Source organism: Microtus oregoni, unplaced genomic scaffold (genome assembly GCF_018167655.1).
Source record: "Microtus oregoni isolate MIOR12 unplaced genomic scaffold, Mior012 000010F_ref0000083, whole genome shotgun sequence".
Classification (NCBI taxonomy): domain Eukaryota; kingdom Metazoa; phylum Chordata; class Mammalia; order Rodentia; family Cricetidae; genus Microtus; species Microtus oregoni.
In genome coordinates, this window is record NW_024543069.1 from 3,347,001 (window position 1) to 3,359,529 (window position 12,529).

General features: G+C 44.7%; 1 protein-coding gene across 1 annotated transcript; it reads left to right on the forward strand.

Moving 5' to 3' along the window:
• The first annotated feature begins 138 nt into the window (after nt 1-138).
• Fgb (fibrinogen beta chain) lies at nt 139-7,938 on the forward strand. Its single transcript, XM_041658905.1, has 8 exons — nt 139-270; nt 3,229-3,420; nt 3,886-4,069; nt 4,969-5,196; nt 5,667-5,780; nt 6,098-6,223; nt 6,670-6,955; nt 7,556-7,938. The coding sequence occupies exons 1-8, from the start codon at nt 193-195 to the stop codon at nt 7,782-7,784; spliced, it is 1,437 nt and encodes a 478-aa protein (XP_041514839.1). The 5' UTR covers nt 139-192; the 3' UTR covers nt 7,785-7,938.
• Nucleotides 7,939-12,529: the final 4,591 nt, after the last annotated feature.

The following is a 12,529-nucleotide window of genomic DNA, read 5'->3' on the forward strand; positions in this document are numbered from 1 at the left end:
TGGGAAGATGTTGCTCAAATGATAAAGCGGTTCAGCCAACAAGTGACCTAAAGGTCAAATATTAACTAACGGGAGGTGACCATTGCTGAAGCCACGCCTAAGAGGGGACCCATTATATATAAGATCAACAGTCTCCCAGCTAAGTCTGCAGGCAAAGGGCAGCTGCTTGGAATTTTCCGAAAACCCAAAACCATGAAGTATCTATGGTTGCTGCTGTTGTGTGTTTTCTCGGTTCAAACTCAAGCTGCTGACGATGACTACGATGATGCGGTGATTTTTTTATAGATATTATCAATTGCTACTAATATTATTAATATAAAATTAAGGAATCATAATTTTGAGTGTATAGCTGTTTAAATTAAGGTGGCCTTGGTTGTACTTACAAAACTGAATTGCTAATTTCAGGGACCTGTCTGACTTTCAACATGTTTCATATCTTTCAAGGCCATATGTTGTTTTCTGGTTTGAGCACCTTTATTTTCACAGGGTGAAGGTGGCTTGATCAGTGTGTGGTGTACTTTTCTGTCGTCCTAATTCTATGAATTTTCACTTAGTTCTTGCAATACATTATTGCAATTATAATGATAATTTTTGAAATTTATAGGTTCTATGATGGTAAAAAATGAGTCTTTTGAAAGGGAAAAATGGTAGATTGTTTGCTTTTGCTGATATATATATATATATATATATATATATATATATATATATCCCAAGATTACTGACTATGGGTAAGAATTATAATTTTAAAAACATAAAATGAAGTTTTGGGGCATTTTTCAGATTAAAAATTCTAACAGGTAATATTCATTGTTATTATTAATATATAACATAACTTTCTTACTTGTAGAAATTTTCTTCCTCGTGTTTTCTTTCTTTTCTTCTTTCTTCCTTCCTCTCTTTTTGACAGGGTCTCACTACATAGCTCTGGCTGTCCTGAAATCTCTTAGTAAGACCAGGCTGGCCTCTCATGAACTCATAGTGATCCGCTGGCCTCTAACCCCCTAGGGCTGGGATTCAGCCGTGTGCTGCTTGGCTCGACGCAGCTCCTCAACTGCATTGTAGACCTGAGCCATCACACCCAGTCTGAGTGTTAGCTTTACCAACTTATTATTCGTATCACTCTGACATCATGAAAACGAAGTGTGTTTAAGAAAATAATTTAATGTTATTACTAACTGTATCATAAATTCACTGTGTGTAGTATATTATCTACAATAGAAACCAGAATACACATTAATATCGCAATGAGCAGATTCACTAAGGATCCTTTGGATTAAAAGGCATGTAAGAATTCAGATTATCTGAGCATACAAAAAGAAAGAAAACTGTCTGGGTTAAGTAAGAAAATGTAGAGAATGTATTAGGGTGCATTATCATAAATTACTTCAAAAGTGCTTTCAGATTCTTCCTAAATTAACCCTTCAGTTAAGCTCCAGTGTGGGCCTCCTGGTTTTAACTGTTTCTGTAAGCGCTCTTTCCCTAGCCTGGGTCCCCATTGGCTCTCTGAGTATTTGTACTTTACCTTCTCTAGGCAAGCCAGACAGCGTCACCTGCGTCCAACAGTCGAAAACAAGTAAACAAGTCGGTAGTTTTCTTCTTCAAAATTGTGTTTGCAGTGAACAAAACCACATTTCATTAAATTGGTGTTCGAGCAGACAAGCTCTGATTAAGGCTGTGTCTTTAGGATGGAAATGTACACCTTTCCTAGTATCCTGAACGCTCACCCATTAGAAGTATATAGCAGTACACACACACACATGAGAGAGAGAGAGAGAGAGAGAGAGAGAGAGAGAGAGAGAGAGACAGGGAGAAGAGAGATTCAATCAGTAATTAAGCCAGTGAATCTGAAGCCAGTCTATCAGGGTTTCAATCCTTGCACCGCCCCACTAAATGTAAAATACAATAATGATTGAATGAACACATGCCAGTAAATCTTCAGATGCCGCTCATGTGCTGGCTTAGCTGGACACCAGCAGAGAGCTCGGCTGTTGCTCCCAGTTGTGTGGTTTCTTCATCTGCGACCAAAAATGATAAACATTTAATTCGCGTCAAAACCGTCCCACCTGATTGCGTCTCTTCTACTTGGGCATCTTCTTAAAGAGGTTTAAGTTAGCAAATAATCTCTAGGGCTGTCTATAAACTCTGAAAATTACTAAGTATGGAAATGACATCATGTTTGACACAGAAATTAGGTAGTTTCAAGAGAACAGCTTAACAATTTTATCGAAAACTGATACTAGAAGAAGAATTAACAGTGGAGTTATCAGGAATATCTTTGTAATGAGAACTTATAATAAGCCAAGGATAGTTCGGAGGGTGTCATAGGTAAAAATAATTCATCTTTATAATGATCTTATAAGGCAAATACAAGATGTGGTGGTCCTTATTTTATAAATGGGAAAATTGAGTCGTGAGTAACCTTCCCAAAGAGCAGGTCAAGCCTTGAACCCAAGCAGTGCCCTATCCCGCACAGTCTTAATTCTCTGTAACATGTTAGAGTCATTGTCTTATGACTAGTAAGTTTCTTTAGATAGATCATCTTGTCTCAAATATGATCATGCTAGATTTAGCACCTGATCTTCAGCTCATAAAAGTTGAAAGTAGGGGAAATGGTTAACAACAATTGTGGGAATTTACTAAACCAAGTGGATTGAGAATATTCATTCTTTTGGATCATTTTGATTCCCGACAATTCTGTGTGTTCCAAAGTTTAGCTTTCACAATGGGGGGTAGATTTGTCTTAGCCCCACCCAGCCACCAGGCCTTAGCTTTAGCATTGCGTGTTGCTGATCCTCCACTTGAAGCACTAGGGAGGCAGAGGCTGGTGGATCTCTGTGCGTTCGAGGCCAACCTGGTGTACAATAGCTAGTTCCAGGGCAGGCTCCAAAACTACAGAGAAACCCTGTCTGAGAGAGAGAGAGAGAGAGAGAGAGAGAGAGAGAGAGAGAGACAGAGAGAGAGAGAGACAGAGAGAGAGAGAGAGACAGAGAGAGAGAGAGACAGAGAGAGAGACAGAGAGAGAGACAGAGAGAGAGAGAGAGAGACAGAGAGACAGACAGACAGACAGACAGAGACAGACAGACAGACAGACACTCTGCGGCAGCCAGCAGAGAGACCTGTAGCCAGTCTTCAGGCTGGTGCTAACTCAGCTAACGAAGCAAGAGGATGGACTAGTTAGGTCTCACAGCTTCTCTAACCTTGCGCTGTGTTCCTGCCCGGTTCCTGTAGGGACTCTTGGATGCCCGTGGTCACCGACCCTATGACAGGAGAAAGGAAGAGGCTCCTAGCCTGAGACCCGCCCCGCCTCCTATCAGCGGAGGTGGTTATCGAGCCCGTCCAGCCAAAACTGCTGTCAGCCAGAGGAAAGCGGAACGAAAAGCCCCTGATGCAGGAGGCTGTCTTCACGCCGACCAAGACCTGGTAGGGGCATTAGTGGTTTTTACAAGCGTGGGTCTCCTGTGTAGAGAAAGCTTAATACTTCATGGACCAACATCTCTATCACTGCTCTTTTAAGAATTAAAATTCAAAATATGAACTTCTTTGAATCTTTTATTTTTTACTCACCGTTCTTTTATTGGACTTTTGGGTCTGGACACAAGATAACAAGCCAGGGTATTTGGACATTGCCTTTTCTTTTGTATTTTGCCTACTTTCTTCACTGGGCTGGGTAAAATTTTTCATAGCCCGATTACATTTTTATTTCCTGTGGCAAGGACTATTTCTGTTCTTTTTTAAGAGTATGCCGATAATTCTAAGGTTTCTGGTCTTCCATAAAGAAAACGGAATATCAAATTTAATTGACTAGTGAGATCCCTAAAGTTTCCCTAGTATATGTTTTAAACAAATATCCATCACTCTGACGCCGGCCGCTTTCTTCATTTGTAGGGAGTGCTGTGTCCTACAGGATGCCAATTGCAGCAGGCCTTGGTCAACCAGGAAAGGCCGATCAAGGCCAGCGTCGCCGAGTTAAAAGGCAACATACAGTCCATTTCGGAGTCCTCCTCCACCACCTTCCAGTACATGAAGCTGCTCAAAGACATGTGGCTAAAGAAGCAGGCCCAGGCTAAAGGTAGCCATCCTGGGGGTTTCTGTGTGACCCGTTTATAGCATGAAAACCCTTAACCGTGGATTCACAGATGTGGGTAGTTAAACATCTGAGGCTACCCGGCATTTGGGGCTGGTTTCTCCGCCCCTGCTTACCCTGGTCCCTCCCTCAGGCACTTTCGACTGCAGCTCACCTGACTAGGACTCCTCGAGAGTTAGTCCCGGTGCTGCTCTCACTACCATGACTTTCTATGACTCGTGTCCCTACCGTGTCTTATTTTCAGCCCATCAGACATCTGTCTCGTGACTTGCACAGAATAAAAACTTAGTGTTTCTAAGTCGAACCCCTGAGGTGTTGAGCGTGAGGACAGTCGGCGTGGCATAAACTAACACACACGCAGGGACATCTGATTTGTAAACCTTGAGAGCTGTGAACCTGGTGGGGAGGAGCCAGTTGGGAGTGTCAGCACGGCACAGGCTTTTAGGAAGAGCTCACTCAAGTGTAGACATTTAGCAATCAAAAGAATCCTGAGAGGTGCTCGCCAATTCCAAGGCTCTTTAGGTGGGGTGTGCAAGTGCCAGGTGCCTCTGCTCTGTAATGTTTCTTGTGGGGACGAAGTCTTCAGATACTGGTCACCAAAGAAAGACACAGTTTGTTGTTGTTGTTGTTTTCCACGTATGATCTTTAGCTTGTACCCAGGGCAAATCTCTGGAGTAGCAGTAGGACTGCATGCCAATTTATATGTACCATGAGACAAATAATGTTAATGTTCGTTATTAAATAATGTTAAGTTCAACAGTCCTGATTGCTTGATGGTACCTCAGTCTACTTATTCTTAGAAAATCAAAATCATATTTATGTAGCTAGATATACTTTCATAGACAAAACCGCCAACCATCCCTCCATCATTTTGCTTTCTCCAGATAATGAAAATGTCATAAGTGAGTATTCCTCTATTCTGGAAGACCAGAGGATATATATTGATGAGACCGTGAACGATAATATCCCCCTTAACCTTCGTGTGCTCCGCTCAATCCTGGAGACCCTGAGGAGCAAAATACAAAAGCTCGAATCTGACATCTCGGCGCAGATGGACTACTGCCGCACCCCGTGCACGGTCAGCTGCAACATCCCTGTGGTGTCTGGCAAAGGTACCGAGTCCGCACACAAACTCCGTAGAGCTCCAGGAGATGTAGCGCTCTCCAAACACAGAGACTGGAAAGTGAACACTGTAGCTCTCCCCCAGCAGAACAGAAAGATCTTCTGCATACTGTGGCTGTTCCCTGGGCTGGTTGTGCGCTGTCTTGGCGGATGACTCCACCGAGCTCTGCTGCGTAGCATGCACGGGACATACACAGATGGTGGGCCGTGGGAAGATGGAGGTGTTTCCTAGTACCGTGTGTTCTGTTTGCAGGGATGGGAGATAAAGGGAGCTTTATAATTCACTTGACAGAATTCTTCACACTTTAAGTTGATTGTCAGTGAAAAGAAGGCCCAACCCATAGGACATTATTCCCAAATGCTTGTGAGAAAGTGATCCTTTGTATCCAGTGTAGTCAGAATGAGTGGCTGAAGACTGTGTTTCTGTCCCTGAACCCAACGCAGCAATGCTTTCTTGCAGAGTGTGAGGAGATCATTAGGAAAGGAGGGGAGACATCCGAAATGTATCTGATCCAGCCGGACACCTCCATCAAACCGTACAGAGTCTACTGTGACATGAAGACAGAAAACGGAGGTAAGCCCATCAGTCAGCGTTCTCTGAGTATCCTGGCTGCTGGGAAACACGGCTCTGCTCCTACACAGCTGATTGGAAATTCAGTCTGGTATTTGAAAAGCTTTAAAAGATCCTTGACGCATGCATTAAGATGACATGTGGGGCCTGGCATTCACAAATACCTTAAGAAGTCTCCCCTCATACTTATTTCTTTATACTATCTACAACCAGAACCGAACATAAGCAAGTATAAAATCAAACAAATGGGCGATGGGTACAGACTCTCCTCTCAGAGTGATGTTACTACTGGTAACCTTAGGCTAATTTTATTTCTAAAGGATGGACAGTCATACAGAACCGTCAGGATGGCAGTGTCGACTTTGGCCGGCAATGGGACCCGTACAAACAAGGATTTGGAAATATTGCAACCAACGAAGATGGGAAGAAGTACTGTGGCCTGCCAGGTAAAGACTTCGGGCGCAAAATGAAATTCGTCAAGTTTAATGTGTTTTTTTCCCCCATTAAAAACATCAAGGATAGGGGTCTGTTTTTAGATTTCTACACATACACACACACACACACACACACACACACACACACACTAAATAAAAGTTAAAAAATTAAATGTGGGAGCTAAAGATATGGTGGAAGAGGGGCGTGTTTGCCAAGGTGGAAGGGCAGTGCGTGGTTGCTAGGGTGGAAGGATGGTGCGTGGTTGCCAGGGGGTGCGTGGTTGCTAGGGTGGGAAGGGCGGTGCGTGGTTGCCAGAGTGGAAGAGCTGCGCGTAGTTGCCAGGGGGTGCGTGGTTGCCAGGGTGGAAGAGCGTCGCGTAGTTGCCAGGGTGGAAGAGCTGCGCGTAGTTGCCAGAGCCCTTTTTCCCCCCCTGATATTTTGCATTCATTTTCTCTAGGTGAATATTGGCTTGGGAACGATAAGATTAGCCAGCTTACAAGGATGGGACCCACAGAACTTCTGATCGAAATGGAGGACTGGAAAGGTGACAAAGTGAAGGCCCATTATGGAGGGTTCACAGTGCAGAACGAGGCTAACAAGTACCAAGTCTCAGTGAACAAGTACAAAGGAACGGCTGGCAATGCCCTCATGGAGGGAGCCTCTCAGCTGGTGGGGATAAACAGAACCATGACCATCCACAACGGCATGTTCTTCAGCACGTACGACAGGGACAACGACGGCTGGTAAGCGCTGCCATCTTGGCTCCTTTTTAAGTCTCATCATCGTGAATGTACCTAACGTTATAAACAACTGCCCGTGTTTGAACACCTGAAGTGTATCAGGCAGCCCCTGTCCGGAACTCCAGACGTATTGATGAAAAGCATCCCAACTGTAAGGCAGACGTCATCAGTTTCATCCTTCAGATGAAATTTAGAGAAACAAGTTTACCCAAAGCCAGATAACTACTCAGACACAGAACAGCAAGTAGAGTGTAACTCCTTGAGCTTTGTGTGTCTGCATAAACGTCTGTGTTCTTATTCACTAACGGGTCTACTGAAACGACCATTTCATATCTCAGGGTCTCTCATACTACAGTATCAGATAAGTTCTTTCAGAATAAAACAATCCCATCCCTTCAGGATTAGACCAGATAGGCCCAGCTGTTTCCCTTTTCTCGTTAGGGGGCAGAGAAGACCTTTGCTGTTCTTGAGCTTTGCATTCAGGACTCAAGGGCTAGAGTACCATATGTAACTGAGCACGGTCCTCTCCCGTGGGTTCTCTCCAAAGAACTGACTCGACAGTGGGCCTTGTCTGCATCATCCCTCAAACTCCTTTCCTTTCAGGTTAACTTCAGATCCTCGGAAACAGTGCTCAAGAGAAGATGGTGGTGGATGGTGGTATAACAGATGCCACTCCGCCAATCCAAATGGCAGATACTACTGGGGTGGTCTTTACAGCTGGGACATGGCCAAGCACGGCACAGATGACGGTGTGGTGTGGATGAACTGGAAGGGATCCTGGTACTCAATGAGGAAGATATCTATGAAGATCAGGCCCTTCTTCCCACAGTAGTAGTCCCCGAAGTGTAGACTTTTATTCTTCTATGTGTGACATTTTTTACTGTATGTTGTTGCAATCCTCTTTGTTACATTATACCCACTAAAACTCAGAACAATCGTTGGTTGTGTCTTTTTCGGAAAGGCAAAAGATAAAGACATTGAAAACAGCACGTGGATATTTCTTTTGTGTTCTTTTTATTTTACGTTTGTATTATTCTCAATTGTGTGGCTGTGTCTGGATAGGTGCACCACAAGTGAAGGGGCCTGCAGAAGCCAGAGGGGTCAGATTCTCCCAGGGCTGGGGTTACAGTGGCTGTGAGCCTCCTGATGTAGGAGCTGGAGTCAGATCGTCTTCCTCTCTAGCCTGCGTTTACCTTCCATGCAGAGAACTAACGAGAGGGGCATAACAAACAGAGTCTGTTGACTCCAGCTGACCACAGAGCTTTTCAGGGGAGGCACCGTCCGTCCCTGTTGGAGAAAAGCATTACACAAACGAAAGCCAATGTTTATAAGTCTGGTTTCAAAAATCCCATTTATTTATGTAAGGCATCTTGCAAAAGATCATCTTCCTAACAGGTTTTTACATAAACCGGCCCCTGTTATCATAAATTATTGTTTTGTTATCTGGGGGGGTCCATGCTGTCAGGATCTGAATTTGTAAGCAGGAAGGTGTGTGCACAGTCTCAGATGTCTGCTGAGCTGACATCGAACACCTGAAGAGTCCGTGGGGAAAGGACCGTTCTGCCTCTCACGAGGACCTCAAACCAGCAGAGTCCAAGCAAGCAGTTAGAGGAAGTCTCACTGCGTCTCTTAGGGAAATGGTGGACGAGGAGGCCCAGGTTTCCCGTCATCCTCAGATTGTTCTTTCTGTAGAAAGTTACACTGGAACCAAGGTGGAAGTAGATTTTACTATCCTTTATCCCTCTCCCCATGGGCATCCATCGCAACACTCCTTCAACGGACCCCAGCTCAGTGCTCCTTCCCCGCCATTGTCCTTGCTGCCTGTTGTACAGACTTAGTGTCCCCAATCCCATCTTCTCAGTTTTCACTTACGTAAACAAAGATTAATTTGCTGCTCAGAAATGCTCTCTCTTGTCCCGTTGCTTTATTTTTGCCTGGCCTTGTGGCCATAGATTCTACCAAATCACAGTCTATTCCGCACCTGCCATCCTGGTATCTTCTACGTTGCCCCAGAGACAGACAATTCTGCCCAAGTTACCTACCTGCTTCAAGTTAGCTCTTTACTACCAATGTCTGAATGCCTTGCACCCGAGTCCCACTCTTAGAGGCAAGGCTGATGATTAACATCTCCCATTACCATCTCTTGCCCCTTTCATTGCACGCCTGCGTCTCATATACATATACAAAACAACAAGCCGGGAAACCTGCCTGCATATGCTTGCACATGCTCACACGAAATCAAACCTCTTTACTGCACACATGCTCACATGCCTGCACACATGTGCCCTTTGCCCACATGGTATTGCATCCATAACCTCCTGAACTTCCCTAGTGTCTTTCTGCTTTGCTTCATTGTCTTAAGGTACCAACACTTGACATGACATCATTTTTAAAGTGCACAGTCCTGCACGTCTGGCTACAGGGGAGTTCTAGAACTTACTCATTCCCATAACTTCATACACATCACAATTTCCCCCTTCTCCCCTCCTGTCCCATGCCTCCTATCATCCTGTTGTTAAGGAGATTATAAAATAAAGAGACCCCTGTACAAAATGTGAATTCCTCAAAAAATGAATTGATTTGGTGATCCAACAACCCCACTCCTGAAACAAAGAAAATGTCCAAACACCGGAAGTTAAAGTCTTGAGGAACTGCCTGCACTCCCGTGAACATCACTCGGGCCCAGCAGTGTTCTTCCCCCAACGCAGTCTGAAAAATTACTGTTGATTTTGAAATTCCCTCCCTTTCCCTGCTCCCCCGTGTCCCCCGCCACCATCTATTGACCCTCAGGACTTTCTGAAAGTCTTTGGCTCACATTTTAGCAGTGAATGCCAGGCATTGGGCTGTTGCTTTTGCTTCCCTGAGAAACTTTTCTTCAGCTTTAACTCCAGCCTGGGCAAATTGTCATTGTGTAAACCTTGAAAGAATAAACCCCAAGAATTACAAGGCCTTGGATCTGTCTCTTTTATATGTAGGCTGTTTTTTCTAACAAAGGTGTGTGTGCACACACACACACGCACGCACGCACGCACACATACACACATTCAGAATACAGAATACTTGGAAGTAGAATTTGGAATTATACAAGTTCAGTGAGTTAAGCAGGTGGAAAGCATGCCCCTCAGACCTTTGCTCTCTCCCTTAAGCAAACACGGAGCGCAGAATGAGTCCCTGGAGCCTAAAGTAAAGCCACAGTCGGTCCACGGAAGCAGAGACCATCGAGTCCATTTTCAGTGGTCAAACAGCAGACATAGGTGCCTCTTGAGCAATCTGTCATGTGGAAATCTATCTAGAAAGTAGTGTTGAGGTTAAACGCCTGGGGCACCAGGCCCAGCTCAATCTGCAGGCCTTAAAAGCAGAGATTTCCCAGTGCTAACCTTTATTTACTAGAATGATCCTTTGCTTTTCAATAAACAGCCTGAGACCTTCTGGTTGCTAGCTGGACTTCGGGATTACCCGTATGCTCATGTTCGTCAGAGGCTCCTTCCGTCTTTCTGACCTAATGCTAGTCTGAACGACAATGGTGACCACAGAGCACTGTTGAGCACAGTGTCATCCCTGAAGCTGCTATGACTTCATAGGTGACCTTAACATGTCGCCAAAGGCTAAAACCAGGTGAAAATCATTTTACCTATCAGGTTCACGTGATTCTCTCAGTTGGACTTTAAATTCCTTTGAAGCGTACCCATTGGTTATCCACAGATCTAAAACTATCACATCCCCCCCCCCCCCCCCCCCGCATGTCTCTTCTCAGGCAAATGTGATCGAAGGGCAGTGTGCTTCTGTTTGTTGTCCTGATTATATTTAGTTCTTGTCTTAGCACTTTATTTTGAAAGGCTCAGACAGAGGAGCAGTTACAGGAAGAGTTTAATGAGTACCCTGTGTCCTTCACCCATAGCCAGAGACTGCTGTGTATGCTGGATCTCCCCAAAGGAGAAGCCTAGCACAGTTTTGCAACCCCTTGTGTAGGTGTGCAAACTTGGGGTCAGGGACCGTGTGGCAGGGTCAAAGGTGAGCTTAGCAAATGTTTTCTAGAGGCCTCTGTTGCAATCGCCGCCGTCACCCACCTTCAGCAATGAGTTGACAGACAGCTAGACCTCTGCTCAGCCATTACACAGGAAACCTGGCAGTGCTTTCAAGCTGACTTGACTTCACAGGGCCCAATTTTTGTGTAAGAATGAAATCGTCTCTCCTCCGCAGGTGCCAGTTTCTTATCCTCACACTCCCCTCTGTGATACTTAAGGCCTTCCCTGCTCTTGCTTTTAGTTAATCATGGATGTTACCCTATGCTTGAGATTTATAAAGCACACAGTTTAAAACAATCCATCAAGCTGGGTGTGGTGCCCCATGCCATTAACTCCAACAACTTTGGAAGCTGTGTAGGGGCATCTGTGAGTTCAAGGCCAGCCTGGCCTACATCGTGAGTTTCAGGACATCCAGAGCTATTTAAAGAGACTCTGTCTCAAAAAACTAACTGACTAACTAACTAACTAACTAACTAACTAACTAAATTCCCAACCATCAGTGAGGTGGCAAATGCATAAATAGGAGAATAAATCAAGTATATTTCAGAAATTGTTTCTGTGTAAAGACTGTCACCTATAGAGAACTTTATTTATTAGAACCAGGGCTAATAAATAAACATCTATCATCCTAAACTGTTTCAGTAAATGCTAAGTGCCCCAGTGTCTTTCTGTTGTTATGATAAAACAAGAAAACATCCTGACAAAAAGCAGCTTATGGAGTCCCCGCAGTTCCTGGTCATAGTCCATACCAACAGGGAGACCAAAGTGGCAGAAACTAAAGACAGTCCTCGCGACCGCAGTCGAGAAAAGCGAAGGCACACACCCGTCTAGGATTTAGCTCCCTCTCCTCTTCTTTTTTAGACAGCCCAGGACCCCCCAATCTAGGGAATGGTGCCACCCACGGTGAGTTCTGCCCTCTCCTGTCAATTAATGTAAGAGAGACACGCCCCCAGAGACACGCCTGTTCAGAGGATGAAGTTACCTGGCTTTGGTCCGAGTATGGCTTTCGTTTTGTATTTCATCGCTGTCACTTCAGAAAGACTTGAAGACAGTGATCTGTTTATTCTGCTACAGGTTCTTTAAATCAACTTAGAGCAAATGAGGCCGTTAAAACTTAATTTTATTTCCTATTGCTTCATGTGCATATGCCTCTCTCTCTCTCTCTCTCTCTCTCTCTCTCTCTCTCTCTCTCTGTGTGTGTGTGTGTGTGTGTGTGTGTGTGTGTGTGTGTGTGCATGTGCATTTGGCTGGCTGGTGGCTGGTTGTCTCCTGGTTTAGGGATAAAAAGGAAGAAGTACATTTATTTTCAAATTGGCAAGTCGTTTCTAAGCAAGTGTTCAGTTAATGTGAAAAGCAGCCACAAGGAGTTGAGAGTCTCCTTTATGAAAATGGCGGATTGAAACTTTTCTTAATGTTATAAATGTCCATTGACATCCCACCGTATGTGTGGCAGACCATTTCTCTCTTCCACACATACACAGTGTGGGGTGTGTCTCCATCCCCCCACTGCTGCAGGGAGTCTCGCCACAGTCTCCTGGAGGCCCAGCATCCC